This window comes from Copidosoma floridanum, unplaced genomic scaffold (assembly GCF_036245765.1).
Source record: "Copidosoma floridanum isolate Cflo_tuat_1 unplaced genomic scaffold, Cflo_Japanese_pri ptg000034l, whole genome shotgun sequence".
Classification (NCBI taxonomy): domain Eukaryota; kingdom Metazoa; phylum Arthropoda; class Insecta; order Hymenoptera; family Encyrtidae; genus Copidosoma; species Copidosoma floridanum.
This window is the reverse complement of record NW_028321911.1, coordinates 1153266-1180426: the sequence shown is the minus strand read 5'-3', so window position 1 is coordinate 1180426 and position 27161 is coordinate 1153266. Positions and strand designations below refer to the sequence as shown.

General features: G+C 31.6%; 2 protein-coding genes across 2 annotated transcripts in view; both read left to right on the top strand.

Annotated features, from left to right (window-relative positions):
• The window catches only part of LOC106637938 (uncharacterized), a 290005-nt gene that overhangs the window by 20159 nt on the left and 242685 nt on the right, over nt 1–27161 (top strand). The window lies entirely within an intron of this gene.
• On the top strand, nt 12285–16717 carry LOC106637944 (protein BTG2). Its single transcript, XM_014350923.2, has one exon. The coding sequence runs from the start codon at nt 13359–13361 to the stop codon at nt 13890–13892; it is 534 nt and encodes a 177-aa protein (XP_014206409.1). The 5' UTR covers nt 12285–13358; the 3' UTR covers nt 13893–16717.

Sequence of the window (27161 nt, the reverse complement as noted above, 5' to 3'; positions counted from 1 at the left end):
GCTAGCTGTACTGTAAGAATATTATATTACGTACGAGTTTGCAAAGGCTTCGATTTACGAACCAAGAGGTTTACGACACGAGCTGAAGGTGGGGCCCGTAATGAGGTTCATTAAGAAGCCTTTTTAAATGAGTTTTGTATACTATTTTTCCGTCTGAGAAGTGGCGAAGGTGCTATTTCGAGGTTAGAAGGCAGAAATAGTATATTAAGGAGGTTCGGTAGTGATAATTTTTTATAATGAAAAGTTTTGAAATTTTGATATGTTGTTTGGGATAATAGTATCAAATTACAGCTAAATTTTTGAAGGGTTTAACCACACCGTTTTCAAGATATATTGACCTGAAAAAACAATATTTTAACATGTAGGCTTATGGAGAAATCACTTAAATTTCACATTTAAAAAAAAACGGCTAAATGAACTTGCTATTTTTTTTTTTTTAGATGAAAGAATATTGTCAAAATAATATTTTGTCAAAGTTTGAGAGAGCCCTACCACAAATTTCTATTAAAAAACAACAAAAAATGTGCTCGCAGCAGACGACTTGGCAACGCTGCTTTTGGCGTGCGCTTTGAAATGTAATAAATAGTAAAAACTCCTTTTGTAATTAAAAATTTAATTATAAAAAATTCAACCGAATAAATAAGTACACTGTCATCAGTAGACAACGACAACAGCAGTAGACGACAACAACAGTAGACGACGTGCCAGAAGCCGAAAAAATTCACAACGTTGCCAGACGCTCTCCCTCCCCTTGCCTCTCTGAGATTTCCCCCCGCTAACACTACCGAACCTCCTTAAATTTTCAAGAGCTCACTTCTAATAAGCAGTGTGACTTTAAGCAACACATTCAATGAGCTTATATTAATTATTAACTGCAGGAGGATTCTGACTCCAGTATTTAATAAATCCGTATTGAGTTCGAGATAAACTGTAACTTAAATCCACGGAGTAAGTATGAGCCCCCCTTATTCTCCAATTAAATTTACAATATTATTCTAGTTGAATAACGCATGTCAAAGTATTAAGGTAGCTCCCTTGCGAAAACCTACGGAATGAAATATGTTTTATTCAATAGATTTTGATCTACTGAATCCAATAGTGTCCTTGTTTATACCCTAAGTGGAGCAATATTTCAGCTTAAAGTTTAACTTTTTAAGACGAGCTCAAATGGCAAAGCATAAAAATATCAGCTTTACAGGCATTTTCCAACTCACAATAAAAAACCTAAGCAGACAAATTATGATGTATTTGTAGAAAAATCTCTGTTCTTCTCAATACTGTAATGTAAAATGTTGGTAATGGGGTATTTTCCAAAGATATTTGCCAAGAAAGACGTAAAAATCAGCTTCATGGTTATAAATGATAAACGGTAGCAGAATACCAACACTGATGTACGTATAACATACACAACTTAAACTCTCCTACTTGACTAGAACAGTAGACAAGGGAGCTATCTTAAATAAAAATTCAGTTATGATTGTATACTTCTATTCAAGAACACTCTAAATTTGGATTCAGATAATTCATATATACATTGTTAAAAATCCAGAAGGTTTACTTAAAAAAATGTATTTACAGTATTCTTAAAAATACGTTATATGAATTTTCTCCTTACATTTCCATGAAATATTTTCACAATAATAACTTTCAGTAATCTAGTAGGATAAAATTTAAGAAAGATATTAAAGTTGTTAATTCAAACAAACATTAGTTTTTAAGTTCACAAAAAATTTTACATTGCAACGATAAATTGCAAGTAATCACTGGACGTCTCTTGAAATGAAACTTACGGATGTACAAATAATATGTTTTTAATCATTATTTCAAAATAAAATAATTATTAGTAGTTCCAGAAATTGTTATTTAAAAAATGACACGTATATCTGTTATCAGTTAAATTTTAGATAGTTACATAGAAAAAATTATCTTTTAACAATTTTCATAGTGGTTTACTTCATCAATTAATTTACTTTTATTTTATTTCTCATTTTTTGATTAAAGTTTAGTACGTAATGATTATACAATGCCTTTACATTAGAAATGAGGTTTTCAATTATATTATTTTTCCATTAGCATTTCATATTCCTTGTTTGTTATCCTATATTATCACGACGAGGAGGAAATGTTCCTACTCATGTAGGCCGCGGTCAGAGCTGCATTGTAAATTGTTCTCAATAACCTAATCGAACTGAATTGGCGGTATTGATAATAAGCATCACAGTTTAATATGATAAGGACACAATTCAAAAGTGGTTCGAGAATCCCGGGACAATAAAAAAACTTTATCCTAAACTCTTTAATCCCATAACCCGGTCACCCTAAAGCCTTTAACCCCTTAGCTCAGAAATCTTAAAGCCTTTAACCACATAACCTTATTTTATCATGGACTATTTAACCCCATTACTTAGTTCCATAAACAGTCATACGTAAATTAATAAAAAATTATTAATACGAGCACCAATCACCAGGTAACCTGTGGCTCTTACTGGCCGCTTTATGAGTTAAAAAATTATTTTCTGACACAAGCACCAATCACCCAATGACCCGGAACACTTACTGGCCATTTTGTTAGTTAGAAAATTATTATTTTGGAATACTAGCGCCAATCACCAGAAAACCGGGGGAACTTACTAGCCACTTCGTTAATCAGTAAAGTTAAATTAAGCAACACAAGTGCCAATTATCAGATAACTTTTCACGCGTATTGGCTACTTTATTATTTAAAAAACTATTACTTCGTTATTCAAGCGCTAATCATTAAAGGACACTTGTAGGAAACTGAATAAAAAAATATAAAAACAATAAATAAATCGAGCGCCAATCCCCAGGTAACGCCGGGTGCTGACTGGATACTTTATAACTTAATGAATCATTAATTAATACTAGCACCAGTCACTAGGTAAGCTGGATCCCTGTTAGGCAACTTTATTAAAATATAAACCATTAATTTAAGCGTTGAACGTCAGGAAACTTGGGATGATAACTATATCCACTTCATCAGATTATGAGGAATTACTTCGTAACTCAAAAGCTAATCACAAGATATTTTGGGGCACTTGGTGGCATCCAAACAAATTAATATTAAAACAATGAATAACGGAAGCACCAATCACCAAGTAACCCAAAACGCTTACTTGCTACAGTATAAATAAATAAATTGTAACTTCCTAACACAAGGACATATCATCAGGTAACTAAGGGTGCTTACTAGCTACTTTATGATTTGATAAATTATTATTTCATAATACAAGCGCCGATCACCTGATAACCTAGGTCACCTACTAAGCACTTTATTAATAAATAAAATACGACTCTGCAACACAAGTATGGATCACCAGATAACTATCATGGATCTTGCAGGCAGCTTAATAAAGTATAATCAATATAATCATTAATACTAGCACCAAAAGCGAAGTAACATAAAACGCTTACTTTCCACTTTGTTGGTCAACAAAGTGTTACTTTTAAATGTAAGTGCCAATCATTAGGTAAGCCGTGGAGTTTGTTTGCCACTTTGTATATTAATAAAACGATTAAATGAAACAATTTTCAATAACTTGGTAATTCAAAGTGCTTGCTGGCTACATCATAAATTAATAAAAAAAACGGTAAAAAATGTTAGCACCAATAACCAGGGAACTAAAAACGCTTACTGACTACTTCATTAGTTAATGAAGAAACCTTTTCGTTACACAAGCACCAAACACCAGATGACCTGGGATATTTTCTAACCACTTCATTAGGTAGTCAAGTATTACTGGATAACACAAGTGCTTGAGTTATTTAGTGAGAAGTATGAATGTTATTGCGTATGATTGTTATAATTCGTTCTGTATTCAACAAGTACTCTGGATCACCTTGAAATAAACGCTATAGTTATGTATAGTGTTAATCGATATCAGTAGTCGCCTCAAGTTATCCAGAAATAAGCATTTGTGTTACGGAGTATTGCTTAACAATCTGGTTAAGTTGCTAGTAAACGCTCAGTGTTACCTGGTGATTGGCGCTTGCGTTATTTATTGTTTTTATATTAATTTATTAAGTTTCCTCCAAGCGCCCTTTAATAATTAGCGCTTGAATTACGAGGTAATAATTTATTAACTAATAAAGCAGCCAATAAGCATTTCGAGTTACCTGGTGATTGGCAGTATTGGCACTTGTATTGTTTAATCTTACCTTACTGACCAATAAAGTGGCCAGTAGGTGTCCCGAGTTTTTTGGTGATTGGCGCTAGTGTTACAAAATAATACTTTTCTAACTTATAAAGTGAACAGTATGTACCCCGGGTCATTAGATGACAGGCGTTTGAGTTATGAATTAACAATCTATTATTGAATAGTGTCCATTAAGTGCCCTAGAACATTGGATGATAGGTGCTTGTATTATAAATTGAACAATCTGCTTTTTAATGGTGTCCAGAAAGTGCCCCAGGTCATGGGGTAAGAGGAATTTGTGTTATGAATTAACAATCTATTGTTCAATAGAGTGGTCAGTAAGTGCTCTAGGTTATCTGGTGATTGGCGCTTGTGTAAAAAAATAATAAGTTTCTAACCTATGAAATAGCCAGTAAGTGCCCCAGAATATTGGGTAATAGGCGCCTGTGTTATTTATTGTTTCGTCGAAAAAAAGAAATTGGAGGAGAGTTAGTAGGATGGATTCGAGTGGATAGAAAGGAGAGGTCAGAGCCATAATGACTGAACGCTCAAGTAACCGTCATTTTTTCATCGGGTCCTGTTGCTGTTCACGACATTGAATTCTTGGGAAAAACGTCGATTGAACGACGTGCCCTCTACTAAGAGATCCCTGACAATTGCAATCTCGCCGTCGTTTGCATCTGTTCGCTTGAAAAAAGGGGCAAATCCGTTGAGAGAACTCCAAGTGTGTCAGCGTTGTGTACAAGGTATGTACAAAAAGGGACTGTGAGTGGATTTATTGTATGTTCGCGTTCATTCTTTTGTCATCGCGTTACGATTGCCGTTGTGGTAACGAGACCGAGTCTCAAGGCGTGACAAGATTAAGTCGGCGCAACAACCTGACAACAATATCAGTTTACGCTCCACGAAGGAGCCGTTTTTATCATTGTCAACCCTGTGCACCAGCACAACGTGTTCCGACAAACTGTCGCTACATTTGTAATTGTAGGAACTAACAATAACTCGAAGTCAAGTTTAGACCCTCAGCCAAACAAGGTTGGGGCGTCTTAGCCAAGATTGAGGGCTTAACTCTTTTTCTTGTACGCGAGATCATCGCGTGAGAGAACCGATTGTACGTTTCGATCATCTTTTTTGGCACGTGATCCGAGGCAGCATGTGTACTTACTCTCACAGAGAAAGGCTAAGGCGGCATTCCACGTATGACAAATCCTATGGCGTTAATCGTAGCCAGAAAGTAAGTGGCCGACTTTAGTTAAGTTGTGAGGTTTTGCTATTTAATTATTTACTTGTTAATGATACTACTATTGCAGCATCCTCTGCATGTATCTTTGATAGTGTTTTCTTTCTCTCTTCATTCTTACACGTTCTCTCTCTTTGTCAACTTAAAAAATGAACCGATTGTAAGGTGATTATATAAATGAACGATCGATGTGTTAAGCTATTAATATTATTAACTGTGGAAAATGCGTATTTGATGATAAATGACTACGATACATTGATAATAAAATAAAAAAATATTCTGTTGATTGCATAGTTATTTTATTCATTATTGTTACCATTTTATTATCGTTATGCATGTTTTAACTTGTCCTTGACAAGGGGAAATTATCCATCACCGGTAGTTGTATGCGACAACGTAAGAGCTCTTGCTAATAATAGTTGAACATTTTAGATTTCCTTGAAAATACAGGACGTCTGGATGTGACGAAACAGTAATGAACAATCTGCTATTTAATAAAGTGGCCAGGAAGTGCCCTAGGTCATGGGGTAGTAGGCATTTGTGTTATGAATTAACAATTTACTATTCAATAGTGTAGCCAGTAAGTGCCCTAGATTATCTGGTAATTGGCGTTTGTGTTACATAATAATAATTTTTTAACTTATGAAGGGGCTACTAAGTGCTCTGGGTCATTGAAAGAAAAAGCTTGTGTTATTGATTAACGATCTCTTATTTAATAGAGTGGCCAGTAAGCGACCCATGTCATTGGGTGAAAGGCACTTGTGTTATTAATTTGAAAGTTTTGAATACTCGCTCGATGTGGGTACAGTTTTTTTAATTAATGCATGTATGACTTGTGATGGCACCAGGTAATGGGGTTAATTAGTTCATGATGAATTGGGTAATGTGGTTACAGGCTTTGAGATTTCTGGGCTAAGAAGTTAAAGACTTTAGGGAGACCATGTTATTGGATTAAAGAGCTTGGGTTTAAGGTTTTTCATTTTCCCGGGATTCTCGAACCACTTTTGGATTTTGTCGTAATCGTTTTGAACTATACTGCTCAGTATCGATAGCGTCAATTTAGTTTCATTGGGCAACGGGAATAAATTACTTTGCACTTCTGTACACGTTCTTATATTTACGTTCTCAAATTATAAGGTCTCCAGTGGAAAGGTAAGATTGACGGACATCTACATTTAATGTAAGTACAATACTGTTAGCAACATTAGTAAAAAAATTTTCTCCTCGCAGTCGATGACTTTGTTTGTTATCTATCTAAAGTCTTTCTAGATTCATCTTTCTAATACAGGATATCAATCAATACATGTGGAGTTAAAAACGAAAAATAAATAATGTAATAATTGGAAACCCGATGGTTTATAACGTTCAAGCATTATATAATTATAAAATGTCCTAAACATCAGTTAAAAAATAAGACAGAAAAACGAAGCTCAATTTGTGTAGTTAACTACTATGTGTATAGTCAAAATTAGATTTTTTTATTAAATTATCTAAAACTCAACCGATACTAAACAAATTTACAATTAGTTTTTGAAATAATAATTCTTGAAACTACTCAAAATTAATTTTTTCTCAAAAGTAATTAAAAACACATTATTAACACATGGTGAAGTGTAATTTAAAAAAAAGTGTAATAATAGCAAAATTTTTGAAGGTGTTAAAAACTAATACATGGTTGAATTAAAAAATTTCATATGTTTCCTTATTCTTTTTTTTTTAATTGACAACTAGTGCAGTTTCTGCCCACTTTAAAGCCACTATTTATTTCAACAATATTAAGAATTAAATATGTGTTTTTTTGCAAAAAGCAGTGTTTAAACAAGTTCATAATATTTCCTCAAATTTGGTAGAAAAATTATTTGGATTTGGTTTTTTTAATGGTTTTATGAAAAATGAAAAATGTTCACCTAATAGCAAATCGATATATTACTGCATTGCTAGGTCTAAAACTTAGGTCCGAAATTCTTAGTCAGAAACTTAGTCAGAAAAATCGCCGAAAAAGTATTAAATGTAGCGATTGAGAAGAGGAGTCGCCGAAACCTTGATGGCGAAATTGGTAACACACTTTCCTGGTAAGAAAAGAGTTCCTGGTTCAAGTCCTGGTTGAGATGGCACTTTTTTTCAATTGCTACGTATAACAATTTTCTACAAACGGTAGTTTTAACTGAAAAAATCGAGTTGCCTTAGCAAAATCGTATTGCATGGGAAATGTCGATAAATTCAATTACTCGCATTTAGTCCGAAATTGTTTTAATAAACTTCGAAAATTATTATTTATGCACTAAAAATAAAAAATATTTTTCAGGTTTCTTGGATGCTTTTAAACTAAAAAAAAAACTCTTGTAACTTTTTATAAAATTCAATGCTTTTTAATATTTTCATTACTTAATGTTCGAAAAAATTTAGAAATGGTCATTTTTATCTATGAAGAACAACACCAAAAATCCAACTTTTTAATGTTGTCAAAGTTTTTTAAATGTTTTGTTTAACCCTTCCAAAAGCATTTTAGAGAATTATTTTTTTATTATCCTTTGATCTTTGTTGATGACGCAGGCACTTTAGAGCTACTGAAAGGTACACATAATTATCAACGAGAGACGGGGATCTGTAGATACTTTTAAATAGTTTGAGAGTTTCAAAGTGAGCAACAGAGAGTTAAAATAAAACAATGACCTAAAAAGCTTAAAAAAAAAATGTTGAGGTTGTTTACAAAATATTTAAGAACTTGAACATCATTAAAACTGTAGATATTTTGTTTTGTTATTTATGAATTAAAATGCCATTTCCCTTTTTTTTGAACATTAAACAATTACAATTTTGAAAAATATTCCCTTACGGAAAAAGTTGTGAAAATCAAGTAACAAGTTATACTTCTTTAAAATTATACGGGAGATAATATAATTATAAATATAAATATACCGCCTATGAAACGAGACTGTGTACAAAGGTGGTGCAATTATCGTTGGAATGAGTATACCTCCGTTAGTTCGGTGTGGTTTTAATAAATATTTTAATATCTAATAACAGCCAATTATAAACGATATTTTATGGCACAATACAATGTAAACAATATGGCGGCTGGCCAGTACAAGACTGTACACTTTCATCGAATGTTTCGATGGTTTCAAAACAACTTCCTAAGAAAATAAGAAATATCCTTAAAAAATAGCAGATCGCCTAACTGTACTCTTTTTCACACGTTTAATTTAAAAAATTTGCAATTTAACATGTAACCTTATTGAAAAATCACTTAAAATTGCATTTATAAGATCTGTATTAACCTCCTAAATTTTGTTTGTATGAAAGGTTACTATTAGATAAACCTGTTTTATTTTGAAATAGATCTCTAATTTTTTTTTTTTTTTTTTTTTAATAACACAAAAAAAGAAGAGGTTAAGTACACGTAAAAGCGTGTATGTTAGTACGTCCATATAAGAGAAACAATTTCTACCGTTGCTACATAAATTTGTGCTCATCCCACCTCTCTGAATTTCGAGCTGAACGTTTCCCCTTATTAACTATATGATGAACGTCCTTAAGTCTAAAAATTACCTTAAACCCAAAGGAAAAATTGTGAAAGAAGAAAACGCAATGAAAATCAATTATTGTATCAGTATAGAACAAAATTTTATTTTTTTAATTATAAAAATTTTGAAAAAATGAGAAAAAATTATATAATCAATTTATTCACTTTAAAAGTAACAAATTAATGATAAGTAAGGAAATGTTTATCATAATTCATAATCTAACCAAATAAACTAATACACAGTAAATAACGATTTACATTAAAAATAAGCAATGAACTGTACGATAAGGTGAAGTAATTGAATCCCTTATATCGGGCACGTTCATAGCAGAAAGAGTAAGGGTCTCAGCCAGCATGCAAGAGGTCGGAAGCTCAAATCTTATCGGAAACTGTTTTTTTTTTTTTTTTTTTTTTTTACGTACTTTTATTAACAGAGAACGGAAGTACGTCAAGAGGGGTGAGGCGAAGGGGGAGAATCAACCAAAATCCACTTCCGTTACACTTTTTCTCAAGGTCACCAATCTGAAATCGTTGATTTACTCCCTAGGGCAGAACGTGCCTGTAGAAGTATAACTTCAAAAAACTTTTTGTTTAAAACCGTCTAAAAAACTTATTAAGTCTTTTTTAAAGTAGAGGGTAAAAAATTTAGAAGAGTTTTTTTTAATTTGTTTCAAAAATATATAAATTTGTTTTTAGAGGTTAATTTTGTACAAGAGTATGCAAAAACCAAATCCAAGTATTTCTTCAACGAATCACAGGTTACGACCTAGTCAAGTTTTGAAAGTCACTGTAGGCAACTTTGCTTCTCTTGTCACCGTTACACATGTAAGAACTGTAAGGACCCGTCTGAAGCTACAAGATTTGTTACAGAAAAAAATATTATGATGGCGTTGATGTCAATAATCAATAATTGTGAATACTTAAGAAATGGACAAATTTTAACATAAAGCTCTATACGACGAAACGCTAGTTAGATTAAATATAAAGAAATACGAATAACCTACTTTTCTCCCTCTTCTAGCCGAAAGTACGTATATATAATCAAAAAGAGTAGAAATATTCTCGGCTTCGCCTCGGCCGTCATAAGCCATAAATTCCAACTTTCCGGGCTAGTGTCGTAATTTCTATTTCATCACTTCGATCATCATCTATTTCAAATAATGATTAAGTTAGTTGTATTTTCGGTTTATCATATAAACTATCATTCAATCTATACTTTAGCATACATATTTATTTTAAATGGTCTTACAGAAAACATCGTGTATAGAGCGAGATATCATTATTTGCTAATATGGATATTAAACCACATTTATTTTATTATTTCAGATATATACAGTTCATAAATATGCACTATAAGGAAAGATATTTTATCTTTATTTTTTCATAACAAATGAATAAACAATTAAACAATAAGTTTAAAACAGTAGTTCTCAATACGTCGTTGTGCTTTATCAAGTTAAAAAAAATCGTCTAAATAGTATTATAAATCAAGGAAGTACAAAGATTTTTTTAGACGGATGATTTTTAATTTACTTGACTAAAAACGTGAACGTGAACAGCTGAGGGTGGGAGTTAAAGCCTCATCTAAAGTATGCATGATGTGTAAAAACTATGACACCTTTTAACAATTAAATTTAGTACTTCAATTTATACGAGAGTTTATCTTAGTTTGATAACACATTACAGTTTTTGTTTTCTTGTAGGCTTGCTTTGTAATAGTAAAAAATTAGGTTTTCATAGAAATATGTTGCTAACGTTTTTTATAATGTCTACTTTTAGTGCATGTATGTGTACGTGTATGAATATGTGTGTGTAATTAGTCATATCTTAGGAACCCAAGGACCGATTTTAATGTTTAAGGGCTTCAAATCTTTCTTTTTCAATACTTGTAGCAGCTCGAGAAAAATTCCAGATTTATCCCTTGTTAAGGTTGTTATAACGATTTTAGATGGTTAAAAATTGGTTTCTCGCTTTAATAAGTGTAAAAAGTTTATTATGCAAAGTTTATAATGATGTTATCTAATAGTAAATAAAAACACTTTTATTTCGTACTTTTTAGGGTTTTGGTAAGTTATTTTGATCGGTTTTTATTAAAAAAATAATTAAACATTCGAAAAAAATTGTGCCTCCAGAGTGAATTCACATGTTCTAGAAACTTAGGACCACAAATTGATTTTTCTATATCTTTTTAGTGTTCTTGAAAAAAAGTCTTAGTTTTATACCTTATTATGGTCGTCTTAAGGTAGTTGAAGCTTTGCATTGTTAAAAAATAATGTTTTCGTGAAAATATGTAAGAAATGTTTTATATGGTGTCTAAAGTAAAAAACACAATTGTTACAAAAAGTCTGTCTGCCTCTGTGGGTGTATGTGTGGGTATGTATGTGTACATGTTATCAGTCATATATCAGGAGCCCAACGACCGATTTTAATATTCTAGGGCTTCAAAATTTTTTTTTCCAATTCTTTATAGCTGCTGAAAAAAAAATTTAAGCTTAATACTTAAAATTACATTTTCAATCATTTCTTTAAAATTAATAGCAGGATAATACAGCTTGAGGAAGCTCTTTGCTGATTTATTGGCAGCTGTTTTTAATCTTTAGAAAAATTTGAGCTACCAGAATATAATACTTTCATGCAAGTATTATAATTTTTAATTTAATATATGCACAAAATCTTATCCAAAAAAATAGTATTTTTGAAACTGCAACTTGAAACATTTTTAACATATGAATTCATTCTTAAGAAATTTATAAATAATTTTTATTTTTTCATTATAGTAAGCTTAGTAAGACACTCAGATGTATTTTTATACTAATATTTAGAAATTCCCAACCATGTGAAAAAATAATAAAGTTTTCTCGAATTTTTTTCACAATAATTTACATATCTTCATGATATAAGCTGAAATTTAACTGATTTTACAATACTGACTGACAGTTATTAACATTTTAATTTATGTTAGGCTTAAAAACCAAGGGTTGAGCAATATTTTTTCACAAAGCAGTTAGTTAAAAAATGTTTGCTAGAATTTAAAAACGGAGGTAGTTGTCAGATATGTTATTTAAAAAATAAATTGATTAACCTATACGAGTATGTGTAAAGAATCGCAGTCAGCGGTTTTTCTATTTCCATCGAGCTATACAGGCGAAAGCGAAATTTCTCTCCAATAGCTTCTCTTCCACTCGCTTTCGACTTGGCTTAATATACGTATATTATTTATTTCTTTATTTCTCTTTGCTTAGTGTATATAAGGTATAGCTATCGTAACTCCACTCCACTCTTTCTCCAGTTTAGTTGGTGTTCTGCACCGTAGCCACTGGTAGCTCACCTCAAACATCAAGAGGGAAGAGCCCAGTGTGGGGCAGAGTGCATTGGGATTGGTTGGCTAGCAAGCACTCTATCACCCAGTCCCTCGTCCCCTTGTGAACAAAGCAAAGGCTACGTCACGTAAATGGTGCGCCTAGCTTTCCACGCATGCTTGAAAGAAGGGGAAGGATATGAAGAGTGGGATACGCTGAGCTAGAGGCTAGATACTCGAGCGACCGCTAGTGCTTGCTAACAAAAAGTCGTGGGTCGTTAGTGGGTGCGGTTCCGCCAGCCACGGGACACGATAAAACGAGAGAAAGTGTGTAGGTATATGAGGAGTAGTGTGTGTGAGGTAGTTACTAATTGTCCTTTGTTTTGTACCGACTTTAAGTGTGTCTTTTAACGCAGTGTTAAATACATTTAGTGCAACAGTGTTATAAGTACACAACAATATTTCTGTGTATGTCTCTGATCCTATTTTTGGAGTATTTCGTAGGATTATAGCGTCAATTCAGAGCTCACTCACGCTCTTGGAAGATCATAATTAAATAGCGAAAATTTCAAGCTGATAGGAAGAGGTAAAATAGTAGGCTTGGAATACGTGCCAGTATAAAGGGGTCAGCGTTGGTGTTACATTGGTTAAATTTTTTATACTATCTTCCTATCTTCGTCTTAAATAGCGTTGGCTTTGTTGACGAGTCAATATTTCCTCAACCCTCTATGAAGCTTGATTTAGCAGCGCAGCTGCAAACATACACCACTATACGAACGACGTGGCGTCGCCATCTTGTCTGGTAGCGTCCTTTCGTAAAGTGCGATCCAACATTCGACGACACAAGCATTGTTGCCGAACTGTCACTAGGCTGGCTAAGCTGACTACCCAGCACTACTTCGTAGTTGTGGAGTTTTTACGTTGTAGTTTTTACGACGAGTGGTCGAAAAAAGAGTATCTACTCAAGGTTGCACAAAGGGAACTTTGACGACGACGACGCCTCAGTAAAAAGCAGCAGTATCGAGGTCGTACCGTTCGTGGTTGCCATTTTGTCCTCATACACGAAGTTTGGTGATAAAAATATAAAGCTAGCGTGCTAAATAAAGAAATCAAGCACGAAGCAATAAGAATATTATTATAATGAGATTAGAAATCGTATCAGCGGCAGACTTTCTCGTGCAGCTGCTTCGGCTTCAGACTGGACAGCTGTCTGAGATCCAGCTCCAATCGTTCAAGGCCTCGCTTACGGAGCTGCTTAGACGCCGTTACCGTGATCACTGGTTTCCGGATAAGCCGAATCGTGGTAGTGGCTATCGCTGTATTCGCATAAATAGCAAAATGGATCCCGTAATTGCCCAGGCTGGCATCAAAGTCGGTCTTGTACCCAACCTCCTGCACAGCCTTTTTCCAAGCGAGCTCACGATGTGGATTGATCCAGCCGAGGTGTCCTACAGGATCGGTGAGAACGGCTCCATCTGCGTTCTCTTTGAAGGTACGCCCGAGCCGCCACAGCAGCAAGCCAACAGTAACTCAGCAAGCCCGCAACAACAGCAGCATCACCATCACCACTACCATCAGCAGCAGCAGTCGTCATTTGAGCAGACATGTAAGGAGTCGTTACTAATGGAACACATAACGTTCAACGAGCAGATTGCGGCTTATGTATCGAGTTGAAGGAGCCGTCGCACGAGGATCGCTGCCCTGGCTCACGGACGCTAAGGCGTGTTAAACGCGAGCTATTTCAATAACTGATACTACCAGCGCCACGCCTACTTTATCCTTGTTGTCACTTCTGCTGAATGATTGATGGAATTATTAATTAATTGATCTCTTGTGATGATGATGGTAATAATGATGATAACATATATATTGAATTGTAATTAGTGGATGACTGTGACTACTAAATGCAGGGAAAGACACAGTATGTTCTGGTTCTGCATTTACAAACAACACTACCGCATTATGACTATTGATACACAATTATTATTTTCTATTGCTTTTTTATGTATAAGTTTTTAAAATTATTTTATTTAATTTGTGTATTTAGACACGTACGTGCCCATGCACACACACACACACACACACTCACACACACAAACATATTTTTTAAGGTCTGCAGCTGTGTATTTAGTGTGTATTGTACAGCGTGACTCACTCACCTATATGATCATCCGAGTCATCCGCATTGTGTGACTTATTTTCTTAAAAAATTTTCCGTACTGAGCAATACTTACGGACACAATATTGTTTTGGACACAAAAATAAAATTAATAGAAAATAGAAACATATCTCTACTGTATTTACTAGAAGAATCCATACTTTCTGAGTAATCCAATCCATCTGCAAAGTGAAAATAATAATTTTTTTCGGTACACCTAAGTGTTGATTAGTATCATATATTGCAGCCAAAAATTTTAAGACAGAAGAAAGAGAAAAAGTATTGTCAAAATGAGAGAAATATGTCAAGGGAAAAAGGGATAAACAATATTGGTCCTTTTTTTTGCTGGAATGTCACGAAGGGAAACTGATTCGTTTTCGTCGGGATCACGCAATCTTCGAACAACCGTATTTATGCATCAATGAGGCTCCAGCGGCACTCTGACTCTACAACCAACCTATTTTATCACTAACCAATGCTGTATACTACTTATCATTGAATGCGTGTCAGCCTAACCAACGTTTGATCCATATACGTTGCTACTGAGAAAAGAAATGGCAAACGCTAAGGACATAATAAGGCTAGTTATTTGTAGTACTACTCATTATTATTTGTTTTATCGCCGTACGTGATATGAAATAAGAAGATGTAAAAGAATAAATGGATGGTGTGAATGCCAAGTTCATCAATTTGTCTTTTTTCACTTCAAGCTAATGGAGACGAGGCTATTTACGCAGACTTTCAAGATTGAGAAGAAGAACAGTGTCATACACCGCAGAATTGTAAACAAAGAAGAGGCTTTTCGTTAACTTTGTTATGTAAACAACAGCACAAGTTTCATTCTCACTCGTACATAATACGCACTCAGACTGTCTATATACTTACTTATTATATTTGACTTACACGCGTGAGTGCATAATGTTCATAAATGATATATTTCGACAAACGTATTGTTATTTGCCTAGAATACAAAAACTTAGAAAATAGTACATAAAGTACAACCAACTGCGGCTACGTACATTTTGTACGCTAGTATGTCACTAAAAGTTAAAAGTTTTTTTGCTGGTTACAGTAGTATCACTTTTAATGACATAATTTTGCATTTCAACGGCTGCACAGGAGAAATTTTAGTACCTGCTATTAAGTACGTTCACTGGTAATAACATTCGACGAGTTTTATGATAATATAAATAATAATTCTCATTTCTTGAAAATGTTACAAAATTATTCTAAAACGTTGAAGTTATTTGATGAATATGTTCATACATAGTAACAGTTGATTTTTTTGCTAAGGGTAAAAACATAATTTTGATTTTGATATTTGCAAACATAAAAAAAAAAAAAATACAATATCTGGAAACTGTAAAATATCTCGTATTAATTATCATGCGATTAAGGTTGTATAAAATGTTTTTTAGTATCCTGTGTAACAAAAAAGTTGTGTGTGTGTATGTGTGTGTGTGTGTGTGTGTGTGTGCGCGTGCTCGCGTGTGAGTACGTGTGCCAATTAGGCTGTGTATAGATGGAGTCTTGAACTTTCAGGACTAGTTGTATTCCCGTTGTGCGAGAGAAAAATCATATTATAAGTTTATGTTTCTCACTTCTACAAACACGTACTTGTAGATAATGGTCCAAGTTCAAGACTTAACATATACACACCTTTACTAACCAATCTCCACTCACCATGTCACACGATACTGAAGTAAAGCTAGTAAGTACTATAAATCTGAGTTTTCATTGAACTGCAAGTGTGTCTGCGTAAAAAATGGCGGTTCTTTCAACGAGATAAACGACGTTTGAAGTCTGCAGTTCTTATGTGATAGACGAGAATGTAAAAATCATAATAGTTCAGCTGGCAAATCGACTCTTAAAGTCAAAAGTATAAAATCAAATACAACTATATTCGTTACTTTATTTATTAAAATTTCCAGCATCAGCTAACTTTTTCCTGAAGCATTGAAATACCATGAATACGGATCAAATATTAACTTTATTTTAGTAAATACTGTCACACTATTTATAGTTTAAGAACCCACTTTAAAAGTAGAAAATTAAAGACCAACAGTCAAAGAATTCGGAGTTGCGTGGATTCAATAATGTTGAGAGAATTGTGACTGTACAGGATATTTAAAAAAAAAATCTTTGTAAATAAGTTTTCTTAGTTTCATTAGTCTCAAAAAATAATATTAAACGTTTCATATAACAGTGCAGAATATTGTAAACACTCAAATAAATACAGAGTACCGCTTCAAAATCAAACAAATGTAAATGTTTTATTCTTACATGCAAAACATACGATAGTAGCCCACCTGAAAAAAAATGTCGGAATTCTATGTAGAATTACTTCTGTAAAACTTTCAGGAAAGCCATATGGTATTACACATGGTTTTACATGTGGCATTACATGAAGGGTTTAGCTTGGTGATGCCATATGTAATTCTATATGGAAAAACACATGAAATTACTAATTGGAAAAATAAAAAATTTTCATCATCTAGAAATAACTGCAAAATACCATTATAAGTTATTTGCAGTTAACAATTTATCTTATCATCGGGATGATAACTTCACAACAAAGGGGTTCAGCTGATTTTACTTCTATAGAAAAAAAATTTATTTTTTTATCTTTTTTTTTTCATTCCTGAAATATAACTTGAATTCCCTTGTTTTCAAGTTATCATCCAGATGGTAACACTACTCGTACACAGTAAATGACGCATTACAGTATTCTGCAGTTATTTCTAGATGACAAAATTTTTTTCCTTTTTCCAATTTGTAATTCTATGTGTTTTTTCAAATGGAATTACATATGGCATTAGCCAGCTAAAACCCCTTATGTAATGCCATACGTAAAACCGTATAAAACCATTTGTAATGCTACATGGCTTTCCTGAAGGTATCACAGAAGTAATCACACGTGGAATTCCGTCTTTCTTTTTCAGGTGGGAGATAATAGCTTCATGCTTAAATTTTTAATCATTAGATCTTTAAAACTGCAGGGCCTGACTTTCTCGAATCTTAATGTTGCATAAATATATAATTATAATGAAAAATAATACTTAAGTTTTATAAAACTTTCTTGTTAAATTGTGAAAGAAATAATAAAAATATAGTGCTTCGCAGTGCCAGACTCCCAAGAGCCTTATACGGATAAGCAACTATCTTTGCAATTCAATTTCTTAGAAATTGTGTAGCTAATCATTATTATAATTTAATATGTTATAAATGGTACTGAAATTTAGTTATATGATTTTTTATAAGAAATTCTTAAATAAAACTCCAAAAAATTCCCTTACATTAACAAGTGCTGGGGGAAGGGGTAAAGTTAGGCTGAAGCCAAAAGGAAGATACGATTTTCAAAAAGTGAAAAAATCCCGTAACTTATTTAAATAACGCTCAACATAATAACATAAGCCCTGATGATGACAAACTTTTTTCTTGTCGTTTTCAATAAAATGAGATTGCAAAACTGAAGTGAGGTTGAAAGTCAGGCAACCTTTATCGCTCAAAAATCAAGTTTAAGAGTTCCAATTGCCATGTACATAAATAAATAATTTTACTCAGTGTGCTAAGATTTTTTGCTTCGTGTGTTGTGATGTGTTAATACCTATAACATTGCTTAGTTTCGTTATTCATTTATGCTTACTATGAGATACGCGTTAAGCTTGATAATATAACTAAATAATTTTTTTCTCGATTGTCACTTTTGAGAAAATGTTGTCAAAAGCATGTGTGTACTCACACGTATTTATATTAGATCATAATTATGTAGAAAATGCAATTTTATGTGTGTTGGTGACGTTTAATAATTATCCGATGCGTTCAGTAGTGCGAAGTAATTCTTTCAACATCAGGTTTTATTCATAAAATTTCACAAAACTTACATATATTTATCTATAGGATGTCATGTACGAATCCTTATTCTTCATAAAATTTTGTGCTCTCAATTTTTTTGAGCTAAAGCAATGAAAGTCGAATTTTGAACGTAGGAGAGATGGAAATTTCTGTTAAAAATCAGACATGTAATTTAATATTTTTACAATAGCATTTACCATTATTATTAAATTTTGATCACATGTAGTTTTGTTAAAAGACAAAGATTGAAAAAAACAATTTATCATATCGTCCATTTATAAATGAAAAAATCAACGAAGTCGTGAACAAACGACACACAACTCAATGATAATTTTAATGGGTGTTCTTTGTCAAACTGTGCTTGGCAACATGTCTTTACACTAAATAGCTTCTCAATTTTTTTTCTGTTGGATATTGAGAGTTGATATTTTGTACACTTTCTCTAAAGGTATGTAGAAGTGATAAACAATTTAAAAGGTTTGACTTTTTAAAAACTTTCAACCAACTTTTGTAGATTGATAAATTTAGAATAATTCTATTTTGGGTTGGATATTTTTGAGCAAATAAAACAAATTTCTTTTTTGCGGACTAAGTTTGCGGCAAACTAGAGCATTTGAGGAGTAACCTTAAATTTTTTGGTAACATTGAATGAAGAATTCTAAGATGAGAATCAAGACTAACAATACTTTTCCGTGATTGTTGTCATACTTTGGGAACTTCCTTAAATATGAAACGAACCTAAGCAATGTTATGGGCATACTCATCGCAACATGGTAGCAGGAGACAATTTCAACACGAACAGGGAACTTTTTATTTACATTCTATAGACTCCAGTTATAAGCAATTAGCTGTCAAACTTTTGGCCCTGTGCTAGCCTTCTTTGCAACATAATTTTATTCAAAAAGACAGTAACAAAGCTTTTCATCATCAGTGTTTATACCGTTGTATTGGCTAATACTGAGGTAAGTGACAGAATTTGTTGAAGTTTGGAAAAATACATGTACCTGTCAGCCTCAGTCTCATTTTGTACTCGATCCTGGCTCTTACTATTTAATGCGATCACATCTACCTATCTATATATTGTGTGGTTATCGATTTATACACTGCTATTTTGGCAGTGGGTAGTGGGTTCTTAGATTACAAATACTTTTTAGTTTTTTGCCAACATTGTTTTAATACATACGTTAAAAAAAAAAAAAAAAACAACAACAACAACAACAAAACCAGTCAACCCTTAAGTTTATTTGTTAATAATAGAACATCAAAAAAAAAAATTTTAAGTAAAAAATTCCAATCCCAATTTTTATTTATAAGAGAAGCATTTAATATAATAGATAAATATAAATAGACTTTGAAAAGTTTTGATGCACATTAAATACGAAAATGAATTTTATGTCTATTCGTGCTTTAATTATTTCATACCGTGCGTCGTAAATGACGTATGATCAAATGATCACGATATTAAATGAACTGTAAATAGCACACATCTGCGCCAGTAACTGATTGCAAGGAATTTTCTCTTTTCTCGCGGTATTAAGAATCTCATAGCAAACTTTTAAACTATTTACAATGCAATCACCAACTTATAAGTTTATTTAGAGAAACAGTACATTTTTAGCAAAACAGAAATATACATTTGAAGTACATAAGTACGTACATATAGTACGTACTATTAAATAATCTTTTTATTTTGTGAAACTCATTTTCTCTTCTCGTATGTACAACCTTATATATATATATATATAAGTGATTGAAGTCGAGTACGATAGAGTGTAGAAAAAGATATTTGCTTGAATATTTATTTTAACGAGTGAGTGTTAACTATTCGTATTGGTGGATCTGTACATCAATATTATTTTTATTATAACAGTTATAATTGTCATTACTATTGTAACTTTCATTATGGCCTTTATTATTATGCCCATTATCATTATTATCCCTATTATGATTATTATTATTATAATTATTATTATTTTTATGATTATTATTATAACAAACAACATCCATAGAGTTATTATTATCATAATTATTATTGCAATTACAATTATTCTTAATATTATTATTATTATTATTATTACTATTATTATTCTATAGTTTTATATTATATGACATGTTATATTATGTCATGCCTGCTGTTCTGTGTGTATAACAAAACTCTTTGAGAGAAAAAGAGACTGACTGATTGAAAAGAAATTAATCGCGCTCGGCGTCTAAGAACAAGAAATCTTGTACATACAGCTAAAATAATTTGAACTTTATTAAGATAAAGAGTGAGAAAGAGAGAAAAAAGAAAAAATATACTGCCACGTCTGTGATTATAACAAATTGTATACAGAAGAGGCGGGTGACTGTGTAAATGGGGAACAGGTTCATGGGATCCAGTCTTTTGTTTAGTACATATAATCTTTTTCACTTATCTTCTTCACAGTTTCAATAAAAGTTGCCACTTTCGCAAAAACACATTGTGTTCAGTATCAAAAAATTTTGTATTCATCGTTTCATTATCCATTTCAAAGTGACTTTTACAATCATCTTTAAGAGAATAAATGTAAGCAACAGTCAAAGCTCTATGGATGATAGATGAACGATCCAACATACTAGAAATATCCTACGATGCTTACTCTTCGTTTACGGTATTTTTGACATACCCTCGCTTTGAATTTTCTTTTACTAGTTTGCCTCCTATGCAATCATAACTGAAGCATAAAACACTATTGTTGGCTTTTCGACACAATGAATTCAATATCTTGAATGAATATAAAACTTGGTTCTCCATCAAACTCTTAAGTTAGAGATAAAATAAGTTGAGATTACTTTAAGATGTATCTCCTTCGCTTTTCCTTGAATGAATATGTTCACGTAAAAACCTTGTTTTTCCTCGTGCTGTAAGGATTTCTACAATAAAGGGAATAATGAATCCCTATACTTGGCACAAGTATTTTTTTCGTGATCAAAATCTGGTAATATTATAAAAATCAAGGCTATACACACTAATTATTTGATCGAGCAGATTATCAGCGAATAACTGGTTGGGTAACAATAATTTAGGTGATCCATCTTTCAATTTTAGCTTCCAACAGCAAACAGCTTTAAACAAATCAAACATCCTTGCAGGCTATCAATTTATCTGAAAATATGCATGGATTTAATGTGATGTTAACTGCTCATTAAGTGTAGGAAAGAGAATAACATAAAAATTTCAATTTAACCTATTAAATGAAAAATAAATAAGTATTGGCATAATGTATTATTTCATTTCAAAATAAGATTATCCAAGCAACTCAACAATTAGATTATTTTTCGCTGAGAGCAAGTAAAGTTAAAGAAATTTTGAAGGCTCACAGTATTTATTTCACATTCAAAAAAATACTAATTCTTGAATTCTAAAGGATAATCTTGTGATGTAAGATAACAAAACGAAAACGCAAAGATTCGTTCAGATGATTTTTCCGTCTTTTAAATTAGCTGAAGATGGTTACCTCGATATAACACACAATAAACTTGCACTGTAACAATTACACAAATTGTTGGACACGCAACGTATGATAAAAATAAATAAGAAAAATAGGGAGCACAAACACAGCGTTAAAAAAAAAAATTTAATTATTTTAAGTCTTATGATAAATGTGAGAAACGTCAGAGCATTTAAATGTAACGTACATCATAGTATAAAAAAATTTTTATTTTACAATTGATTGTTGATAAATAATTTTTTTTACTACAAAAACAAAAATTGAAGTAAAATACGGTGTGTGCATGTTAATTATTTATACTTACTCACTTAAAGATTATAATTGGTAATGTCGATATCAAGTTAAAAAAATTTATAAACTATATTTTACTATTTTTTAGCTCTTCATGATGAATTTGTACAAAATAAAACCAGCCACCCGGAATCGAAGTCCGAGAAAATCTGTGATTTTAGTTTGGTTCGTTCAGTATTTTTTAAAAATATAACGATGTAAAAATAACATAAAAGAAGTCAAGAACGAAAATTGTGCAAAAAATAAAATAACGTAAAGCAGAAAAATAAAAAAAATTAAAAAAAAATATTAATGTAAAACAAACAAAATTTACAATGTTTAAAACACGAGCGCGAGATTTTTGTGAATGAGTGTTTTTATCTGATTTTGTGAAGTGCATTTCTTCTATCATTATAATTAATGTATTGATGCAAATTTTGAAGTTGAAATACCTAACAAAATGTTTATTGTACAAGGGTGATTGAAGAAATAAGAAGAATGCATTTAAATTGGTTGAAAATTTGATAAAGTCATGTAGGGAGTCGTGCCTGCTCGTACAAAATAAACATAAAACTGTCAAACGGCCTTTTCATTTTTCCTTTCTTTTTTTCTTTTATTGCGTAGCTTTATTTTTTGAATGATTTTACCTTAACTTAAAATGAGCTTGAGTGAAATGATTATGAATGCACATGTGAAATAAGATGCATATGTGCGTACTTGCGTGAAAAGATAATGATAAAAAATATTTCTTTTTTTACTTTTTATTTTAATTTCCAAGTGGCTAAGGATGATTTTCGTTTTCCAAACTAACAATAAATACAAACACAGCTGAAAAATGTTTTTATCTGAACACAAATTTCTCAAAAAGTTTTAGGTTTCAATTCTTTCTGCATCCTTGCTAAAATGTGCATGCACCTATACATGCAACTTTTGTACCGTGAACGTCTTACTACGTTTTCTTTTATATGTAACTTTTAACTCATTACAAATTTTTTTCTCATAATTCTTTATAGTCACTGTGTTCACCGGTGGAAAGACATGCAAAAATGTTGGGAGCAAGATGTATAAAGATGTGAAATGCATGTGTTCCTGATATCGATTTTGTGTATTCAATCAAGCCACGTCATTACGTATGTTATCATTGTGATTATATTTTTTTGTAAATATAAATTAAAGGGCTATCATATGTGTAAATAAAAAGAATATTAGAGATAAAGCCTTCATTGGTACATACAAATGGGGTGGATGGAAGAGGAGTAGGAATAAAGTAAAGAAATATGAGTTTAAAGCGGTCCTGATTCAGAGGCTTGTTGCTATAGGTGCAAATGTAAAATAAAAAAATTACAAACAACTAATGTTGGAAAACTAATGTGTACATGTGTACAAGGTGCAATTTTGAATATGTAGAAAAAATTACACACACCCAAACTAACGATCAACTATAGTGATACAAACAAGATACAAACGGTATGTTCTGCTATGAGTTCATCAGCACGCGGTAAAGTTGTTTGATGATCACCTATTGATTAGATGAATATATTCTAAAGTACAATATAACCCATGGTTAAGTACCATGTAAATTTAATAATATATAAAAAAACACAAGACATCTCACATACTGATATCAATTGACCAGCGGAAAGAAACAATACAGAATTACAAAAAAAAAAACACATTAAAACACACGTAGTCAGAAAAAAACTAAAAGTATAAAACTTGAAAAAGTAAATGAGAAGGCAAGAATAACAACATCACATAATGTTTGTAGACTTTGTGATTGTTAGGAAGTATAAAATTATACTTTTAACGGAAACGTATTCTTAGAAAAAGAACAAAAGTTATTAAATGACCTATAGTTGACTGTATCTCTAGGATTATTGTAACTTTAGTATATAATTATGTTTAGTAATACAAAATATCACGTAATACGTGTACATACGCTCTAGAGGTCGAAAATTTTAAATACTACGTGCGTGAAAATAAACGAGTGTAAAAACAAGGATTACGGAGTGCGTACAAGTGTTTAAGCAAAAAAATCTATAATTTTTTGACTGTTTTTGTACAGAAATCTACAAGATAACAAAAAAAAGTAAACGTAATAATACTATGATAATTATGTTTATAACAACAGTAACCGTACTAATAACTATAAAAATAATTGTAAAATGTAAAAAGGCCCTGTGCTTATAAAAATAAAGTAAAAAGATTAGCTTATGCGCTTTATTAATTTAAACCCGTTCACCATAAATTACTTGCTCCGCTTTAACCTTACCGTTCGTAAGATATCTCGTATATCTCAGTTTTTCTTATGTGTTGTTACAAACTTAAAATTCGTACATTACCTCGTCCTAACAAATATAATACTATGCAATTGTACGGTATTAGCATGAATAAACGTACAATAATCAATTAGTAGACAAGTTGTGTTAATAATCACATTTTTAATTATCAATGCAAAAATAAAAATGCACAAGTAATGGAATATTATGAAAATCGAGCTTATAGAAGTGCAAATTTTTTTTAGTTCCTATCAAGCCAAACTATTAGGCTGACGTATAACCTTTTACTTGTAATCAAAAATATTTCTTCCTGTCAATTTTTGAAGAAAAAATGGAGTAACAATCTTCTGTTTTGGAATATTTTATTTCAATCTTTAACAAATCTGTGAGTTTGAACGAAAAAGTAACAAAAAAATGACTACATAGAGTGAGAGCCTTATTAGTTCGCTTTTGAAACTGCCAAATATGACACTACATAGATGCAGTTATTCTCTGTATATATTATTTAGTGTACACAGTTATACTAAGGATGAGTAGCAAGATTGCTAACGCCAATGCTACGGCACGAGATGACTCACGACTTTTTTTTACTGATCTGAGTGACCCATCGTGACCAGCCATCGAACCAGGCGCATATTTTTCGAGAGAGCGAGAGTCGTATATCAAAGAGCGTAAATGTAAGATGAGTGAATTCGCGTTGGAATGGGCATATATATAGGCATACATTTTGTAGATACATGGAAGGAGTATACCAAATGTGCGCCCAAGAGAAGAGGAGTGGAATTGTTGTTGACTATAGTTATATATAGCTTAGCCCACAGCCAAAGCAAGTGACGACACGATTCTTTCTCTCTTTATACTTTATAACTAGGTCAAATTAAGTACAATGCTATTTAACTGACTCTTGTTTGCGTTTTATACATAAATCTTATTTAACTAAATTGTGAGAGCAAATGCTTATAATTACATGCACAGTCTTTTAATTTCCAGACATTGCTTTTATATTTTTTCCGTACTTCAAGTACTTACTCTAAAATCCAATGATATTTTGAGAAAATATTCAGCTTACACAATTTTTTGAAGGATGGCAATTCGGCTGTAACCGACAGTTTATTATATTTAATCATCATACTCGTTGTAAACTGTAGGATAAGTTCTGAAGGTTATCAATGAACGTATGTGACTTCAAAACGAATCGTTACCAAAGTTTGGATAGCTAAGGTGGTTGAGGTTTTTTTTTTAAATAAAGTTTTTTTTTTTTTTACAGAAATTTATGTTTTAATTTAGATTTTTTTTATTAATATTTCTTTTAAATTTATGTATTGTTATGTTATAAACACTTCTTTTTTTTATATGTTGAAATAAGTGTATTTTTTAACATAATTCTATAAAATTACTTGTTACGTTGAAACTTTTTGTTGACAAGGCCATTCGGTAAATTCATAGTAATAATATAATTTATGAGGATAAAAATAAAATTCAAACATTATTAAACTCCAAAAAAAGTATAAACGTCTATTGTATGAGAGAAAAAAATCAAAGGCACAAGAAAACTAACCTTTATTACAATAATATTAAATATGATTATTATCGGCGAAATACACTCTAAATTTGAAATAGTGAAAATTTCACTATTTTTAGAAGTGAACGAGATCTTCACTTTCAAAATAGTGAATATTAACTAATTTTTAAGTTGAAAAATATTTTTCCTAGTTTAAAAGGTGGAAAGTCATAAAAATTTACTATTAATAAAGTGAAAGTCGCTTATTTCATTTTTTTTCGAGTAAAAAAGCTCAGTCGTGTGTGTGTCGCTGAACGAGCAAGGTCGAATCCGACGGTAAGCGTCTTTTAATAACTGTTTTTAATGCTATAAAATATATTATGTTAAATTTGCATATGCAGTCGTTTTTAGTGTAATACAAGAAATTTATTTTACATTTTAGAATAAATTCTAGAATTCAAGGGAATTACTGACGTGTGTTGTGCTTGAAAAAATGTAATCTGGATTAAAATTTAGGAAAAACATGTTCAAGTTGTCATAGTTTGGTTCTGTGTAGATGTGGTGTATGTTGCTCTGTAGTGATAGATCAGTGGACTTATATGTGAGTAGCATTGAGTGCTGGTGCCAGCAGTATATATAACTGCGCTGCAAGTATAACCAACCCTTGGCGCGGATGAAATAAAGTCTCGTTCTTTAACGCGTGGACTTGATAAAACATTATATTATACATTAACAGCTAAAGAGAGAGAAAGACGATTCTCTTCTGCTTATGGACGCTGTTGTGTTGTCATCATTTATATTTTTATTTCCTTATAGTTGTATCATATTATTCATTTCACTATTTGAAATAGTGAATCAAAACTATTCAATGATATAAAAGTGAATTGATTCACTTTTAAAAAAGTGAACATTAACTTTATCATCCAGTTTATATTCACTGGTTAAAATAGAGTGTATGGTTCCAATATTTGATATAGTGAATATTCACTATTTTAAAGTTGTATACTAATAACTTTTTAAAATAGTGAATATTTATTTTAAAATAGTGGTTTTTCACTATTTTGAATTTAGAGAGTATATTATAAATCTAATTATCAATGAGTATTTGTCTGCATACATATACTTTTTTTTTGTCTTGCATTTTTATTTCTAATTCATACCTTGTGGTAATAACCACTTGTTACTTAGAGTATAGATATAATAAAAATAATAGTTTTAAAGTAAATATTCACTATTTCAAAAAGTTATAAGTATACAACTTTGAAATAGTGAATATTCACTATATCAAATATTGGAACCATACACTCTATTTTAACCAGTGAATATAAACTGGATGATAAAGTTAATATTCACTTATTTAAAAGTGAATCAATTCACTTTTATATCAGTGAATAGTTTTGATTCACT